The sequence below is a fragment of the Arachis ipaensis genome, chromosome B01, assembly GCF_000816755.2.
Source record: "Arachis ipaensis cultivar K30076 chromosome B01, Araip1.1, whole genome shotgun sequence".
Classification (NCBI taxonomy): Eukaryota; Viridiplantae; Streptophyta; class Magnoliopsida; order Fabales; family Fabaceae; genus Arachis; species Arachis ipaensis.
The window spans coordinates 122,182,894-122,189,571 of NC_029785.2; the positions used below are offsets into that span (position 1 = coordinate 122,182,894).

General features: G+C 38.2%; 2 protein-coding genes across 2 annotated transcripts in view; one reads left to right on the forward strand and one right to left on the reverse strand.

The window, feature by feature from the left end:
• Nucleotides 1-3,048, forward strand: part of LOC107635290 (pleiotropic drug resistance protein 3) — a 9,375-nt gene extending 6,327 nt beyond the window's left edge. The window contains exons 19-25 of the mRNA XM_021111585.1: nucleotides 1-207; nucleotides 353-436; nucleotides 781-914; nucleotides 1,083-1,310; nucleotides 1,410-1,581; nucleotides 1,673-1,927; nucleotides 2,481-3,048. Of these exons, the coding sequence (XP_020967244.1) occupies nucleotides 1-207; nucleotides 353-436; nucleotides 781-914; nucleotides 1,083-1,310; nucleotides 1,410-1,581; nucleotides 1,673-1,927; nucleotides 2,481-2,747 (1,347 nt within the window). The 3' untranslated portion in view covers nucleotides 2,748-3,048. The remainder of the gene's footprint in view (nucleotides 208-352; nucleotides 437-780; nucleotides 915-1,082; nucleotides 1,311-1,409; nucleotides 1,582-1,672; nucleotides 1,928-2,480) is intronic.
• On the reverse strand, nucleotides 3,004-5,484 carry LOC107635285 (metacaspase-5). Its single transcript, XM_016338719.2, has 2 exons — nucleotides 4,999-5,484; nucleotides 3,004-4,186 (listed from the first exon to the last, which is right to left on the reverse strand). Exons 1-2 carry the CDS (start codon nucleotides 5,342-5,344, stop codon nucleotides 3,267-3,269), a joined length of 1,266 nt encoding a protein of 421 aa, XP_016194205.1. The 5' UTR covers nucleotides 5,345-5,484; the 3' UTR covers nucleotides 3,004-3,266.

Below are 6,678 nucleotides of genomic sequence, written 5' to 3' on the forward strand. Positions count from 1 at the left end.
TCAACTGAACAACGCAAAAGATTAACCATTGCAGTGGAGCTTGTTTCCAATCCATCAATAATCTTTATGGATGAACCAACCTCAGGCTTGGATGCCCGAGCAGCCGCAGTGGTTATGCGTGCAGTGAAGAATGTTGTTGGCACTGGCAGGACAACGGTTTGCACCATTCACCAACCAAGCATTGACATATTTGAGACTTTTGATGAGGTACTTAAAAGTGCTTTCTGTTGTCAATATTTGAGCATTTACAGCTACTGACATATCTAAAATGTCACCATCTTAATGTACAAAATACTACTACTCCTATGTAATATTATATTTGAGACTTGAAATGAGCCTTTTCTTTATGCAGTTGATTCTAATGAAAGCTGGAGGACGGATTATTTATAGCGGAATGCTGGGCCATCATTCAAATAAACTGATTGAATATTTTCAGGTACACTAAAACAATCAGCAAAGTACTTGGCATATTTTTTCAGTTTTCTTATTTTTTACAAAGATGTAGTAATGGTTATATTGGCATTCAAGAAGTGTAATATATTATGATGATAAGTATGATTAAAAGGTAATGATGATGATTGTATATGCCGATAAAGTTTGATAGATTTTATTTTTGAACTTAGTTGAAGTGCTATTTAGCATTACACCATACACATCTTTTCATTTCTGAAAAACGGAGAATGAAAAAAGAAGGAATGAAACTGGTCATGATCCAAATATTTGAAACTGCTCTTGAAGGAGTGTATACCTTTGTCTCAAACTGCTTTTCACTGTCCACAGAATATACCTGGGGTGCCAAAGATAAAAGACAACTATAATCCTGCAACCTGGATGTTGGAAGCTACCTCTGCATCTATCGAACAAGAACTTAAAATTGACTTTGCAACAATCTACAAAGAATCACACCTTTACAGGTGAGTGAGGATCCATTTGATTGTTGTTTGGTTTCAATGAAACATATCAACTTCTGCTTTTCAGGTTCTGTGTGGCCTTACCTTACTAGTTTCAGTTCTAATGAGTAATGGCTATGATCATACACTAATCCCGTGTTTTGAATTGCTATTTGTTTTTTTTTTTACTAGGGAAACTATTCAAATGGTGGAGGAGTTAAGTAAACCAGTGCCAGGTTCAAGCGACTTGCACTTTTCAACTCCTTTCCCACAGAATACCTTGGGGCAGTTCATGGCATGCCTTTGGAAGCAACACTTGTCATATTGGAGAAGTCCTGAGTACAACTTAACACGTTTTATTTTCATGGTTGTTGCAGCAGTAATATTTGGGGCAGTATTTTGGCAGAAAGGGAAAGAAATGTAAGTTCGTTTATCAATATTTGAAACTAGTAGTAGTATATTGTTAAAATTGAGTTCCAATGATGAAACTACTCACATATGCTTCTTCTATGATTACAGAAACAATCAGCAAGACTTGTTCAATATATTTGGATCAATGTATATTGCTGTAATATTCTTGGGCGTAAATTACTGTTCAACAATTCTGCCATATGTGGCAACCGAGCGCTCAGTCTTGTACCGAGAAAAATTTGCTGGAATGTATTCTTCCATAGCTTATTCATTTGCACAGGTTTGCAGTTACCTCAATCAAATTTATGTGGCAGTTATTCAATAGGGAAACCAGTGATGTTATGAACTGAGTTGTATATTCTTTGTTGTAGGTGGCCATTGAAATACCTTATATCTTAGTGCAAGCAATTTTATATGTGGGAATCACATATCCAATGATAGGTTTTGAGTGGTCAGTTGCAAAAGTCTTTTGGTACTTCTACACCACATTTTGCACATTTTTGTACTTTGTATATCTTGGAATGCTGATAATGTCGTTGAGCACAAATCTGGATATAGCTTCTGTATTGTCAACTGCAGTCTACACCATATTCAATCTCTTCTCTGGATTCCTCATGCCAGGACCTGTAAGTCATTTTTAATTTCTCAAAATTTCTTTATCACAGTCTAATTTTTTCCTATCATTTTAAGGGCCTGAAGTTTGGTTGCTCAATAAAATTTGGATCTAGATTTGACATGTGGAGAATAATAATGCTGTATAGACCAATACTTTGATGTTATCATACTTTTTACACTGAAATTATTTCTCACAAAATTCATCATTGTGGAGAAAGTAATACTTCAAAATGCAGGAATTTCACAGTCCATGATGAAAAAGATTTTGTTCTGAGTGACCATAACGTTATTGCTATTACTTTAGAAATGTTTATCCAGGATAATTGCATACGTGATCTTGAAGGATAACAGTGAAAAACAAAATCAGGATTCAATATAAAACAATTTTCTTCATAATTAAGTCTTGAAAACAAATATTTTCCTAACGAATCACCACTTGTTAAACTTCTAACGGATTGATAGTTGTAGCTCAAATAATATCAGTAACTTATGTATTTGATGAGAATATATGACTGACCATAATCAATAACAGTTAGTAAATTCCTATTTGTCTTTGATATGCAGAAAATTCCTAAATGGTGGGTTTGGTGCTACTGGATTTGCCCAACAGCATGGTCCCTGAATGGACTCCTAACATCACAATATGGGGACATGGACAAGGAGATAACCATATTTGGGAAGAAAGAACAAGTTGGTGCATTCCTAAAAGATTACTATGGGTTCAGGCATGACAGATTAAGCCTTGCGGCAGTAGTGCTCATTGCTTTCCCAATTGTTTATGCCTCTCTCTTTGCCTATTGCATAGGCAAAATGAATTTCCAAAAGAGATAGACACATATGACATAACAACACACAGAGCTTGCTTCTTGTGCAGTATGGTGTGGCTACAGATTTTCTTGTATAGGAGTATAGAAATGCATGATTACCTCAATGGGCAATACCTCTCATATATGTTGTTTATTTTGTTCTTTCAAATTTTTTGTACAAGGATAAGATAGTTAAATATATAGTGATAAAGATGATCCAAGATGTACAAGTTGAAAATAGGGCTTATTCCCTAAGAAAGGGTGCATTTGCAAAGAAAATGAAACCTCTGATTTTTGTCCATATGATATTATAAGCTTTTATTTCATTGGAAAGTTCCCGACAATAGACTTCCTCATAAGCTAAAAATAAGTTACATGTTTTCTTTCTCTTTACTAAATTTGGGATATAAAATGATAATTGACATTATAGTTGAAGTACATATTCATATTGTACAGCATCTATAGTTCAACGAAAGTAATTCATAAGCATTCCAAGCACACAACACACAAACATTATTCCATGCCAGAATAAGATGGGAACAGGTCAACAAACAAAGGGAACATCAACATGGTGGTCGCTGCAATAGAGTCCAGGTTGTTGAGTGAATCCCTCTCGCTTGAGCTTCTCTCTAGCCTTCAGAACAAGCTCATGGTTTGTAACTCTACCATCAGTCTCCTCAATTATAGCCTGTACTGCATTGCTAAAAGCTCCATAAGCACTGGCAGAATGTCCAGCAGGACTTGCATCGGCCGAAGTCTGGTCAGTCTGACAGCCGCTCATCAGGATCCCACCATCAGGAAAGCCACGCTTAGTTGATCCGGCGTATGCCTCATGCTTGTTTCCAACAGGTGTCTCCATGGCAGGTTTTGCGTATCCCTCATCATTCTCATCCAGCTTCTGCTTGAGAAACTCTTGGGCAAGACTACCCACCATCCCCAAGAATCCACCCTGTTCTCCACCTCCACCACCTTGTTGGAGTTTGCTGAAGATAACATTCATGAACTTCTTTACTTTAGGGCTAGAGTCTTCCCCAAAAACATCAAAGAGTGTAGGTCTCAGCTTCCCAACATCTATATCATCTTTACCAGTTTTTTGCTTGAGTATATCAATGAGAGTTGAAAGTGGCAGAGACCTGTTCTTTACATAGCCATATTCACCACGCGGAAGTTCAAAATCCCTGTCTTCAGCTTCATCGTCATCCCTGTGTCTACCATGATGCTTCAATGATGAGGGGATATGAATCCCACGAGACTCGATGGCATCTTCCACCTTCCGGTGTAGGAAGCTTGATAATCCAAACCCTGAGCCGGAGCCAGAGCCAGAGCCAGCATCTTCCTCCTTTGTGCTATGCCCTATCTGCTCCTTAGCTTCTTCAACTAGGCCACCACTGTGACAAGAATCTGAGATAATTGTGAGCTTACAACCTCTTGGGATCCCGTCTACAAATTCCCTGAAATCATCATCTGGCAAACACAAAACCAAGCAGTTCATTACTTTCCACAGAAATCACAGCAGCACAATCTAGTTTGGCTAAAGGCCGGAATCTTGTAAAGTAATAGAGTTGGAGAGTAATTATAATTAGATCAATAGCCTATATTGTACATAGATCTTATTAAATAATCCAAGACTAATTACTCTCTTCACTCTATCGCTTTAAAAGTTTCATCACTTTAGTTCATCCAAACTCATCTACTTCTGCTTTTAAATAGAACAAGCAAAAGGAAAAGGAAATCAAATAAATCATATGAAATACTATAACTATCAGCTGGGAATAGCAATAGAATCAGAATCATTTAAAAAATATAAAGTATAAATCACCATTAACGGCAACCAAAATTTGACATCAGACTCCGAAAAGAGCAAAAATGTTGCACTAGTTATACTATAAAGTTAAAGCATCCGAATTTTCTTAGGTATCTTCAGCTTTAATATAAAAACAAGCATATACTGAAAATCATAAAAAAGACACCTTCAACCTCTAAAGCTACCCGATCCGGATCGGATCTATTTATTCGTTATCTCTAAACGATCAACAGCAAAAAGAGTAAAGCAACTTTACGTGAACGAATAATTCGATCAAATAAAGTTGACCGGTGATTTAACTATCAAGAAAAATGAGAATTGCTTCCATGACTCGTTAGTGTATACTCAATTACTCATTAAGATACTCGTAACCGTTGGATCACACTTCATCCACCGGCGATGAGTGGAAAATGAGAAAAACACGAGTCAAAAAACTAAAAAAGAGAGTAAAGAGATAAGGTTAAGAGTTGACCAGTGATGAGGTTCATATCGCAAGGAACAATGCACTCGTCATAGCCAGTGTCATCGTCCTCGCCGGTCTCGGCGGGGAGGCGGGTGCCGTGGCCGCTGTAGTGGACGAACAAGACGTCGCCAGGACGGGCAGATCGGACGAGGCGGGAGAGGGCGGAGCGTATGTTCTTGCCGGTTGGCTGAGTGTAGGAGTCGTCGGTGTCGATGAGGACGGTGATGTCATCCTCCGAGAAACCGTAACGGTCGACGAGGCATTTGTGCATCCGCCAGACGTCGTTGATGCATCCTTTGAGCTCAGCCTTGGTTCCCGGATAGTTGCATCCGATCAGTACCGCCTTTTTCGCCATTGTATCTGACTCACTCTTTCTTTCTCTCTCTCTTTATCAATGATTGTTCTTTCTGTCTTTCTGATAAGACTTTCGATCGATCAACAACGATAACATAACACGATCATTTTTAATATTTTAATAAAAATTATTAAAAATGTAACCTTCCCCCTTTATCAACTGTAGGTAACGGTGAACTCTAAAATTAATTTAAAGTCACCAAAAAAAACTGTAGGTAACGGTGCATAAATAATCAATGTTATTTAAAGCCTAGGGAGACAATGAGTTTATAGAGTTAGTGTACAATGTGTATAATAGAGATAAAAAAGAAATTTGATTCAAATGATAATTAAGTTAATTAATTTTTAATAATTTTTAATTTTTACTTTAAAAAAAATAAAAATCTGGTTATGGAAGTTACATATTTTTCAATTTTACACGTGTAAAGAATGTGGCAGTTTTTTTTTTCAATCGGAATGGATCTTTTCAATTGTTAAAAAAAATTGAGAGGGTATAAAGTGTTATCTCTAATCTTTTATTGTTCTTTCTCGTATTTATTTTTGGTCTCACTTATAAAATTAATGGTAAAAGATCACACTTTACTCCCTCAATTGTTAAAAAAATTGAGAAGATCCATTTTTTCGGTAGTCTCTTCCACTCTCTCTGACGCTGCGAAAATCACCACCATCCGCCGCCCAGAACGCAACCCGACGCCGCCCAGCTGTCCGAGAACGTCCGACGAAGACACCCCTTTGCATGTTGCGTTCGTCGCGTAGCCCACTAATGCAGCGGTTGTGCAGCCCCTGGCAGCGGGCGAATTTTACCGTCCCAGCGTCTTCATCTGCGATATACAGCGGGTGGGGATATTGTCACGTGTACGGTGATTTGGAGTTCGGTGGGTTTGTCCACTATGGATGTGGTGATATCAAAAAGGGAGTATTTTGTTTTATGGTGATGCGGAGGTTTTCGGCCATCAATTTGGCTTTGTTAGATTTTGCTCCCCTTATGTTTAGTTATTTTAATTTTTAATTGGATGGTTAAAAAAAATCTATAAAAATATGATATGTGTTACGGTGGGTAACCGGAGATTAGTGGGCCGGATGACGTTGGTTGACCCAAACGTGTGAGGGAGGTGGCCAGCTGGTGCACCTGAAACTCGGGGTTCCTCCGTTCGACTTGTGCGTCTGGAAGAATGGGGGGTGGTACCTGCAATGACACTCCAATGCCTAAGTTAGCAAGAGTGTGAGCAAGTAGAGAAAGGATTGGGACTTAGTGATACCTGAGGGGAGTCAGGGTATTTATAGTGGTGAGCCAATAACCACCGTTGGAGAAGTTCCACCTTTTAAGGGGGATAA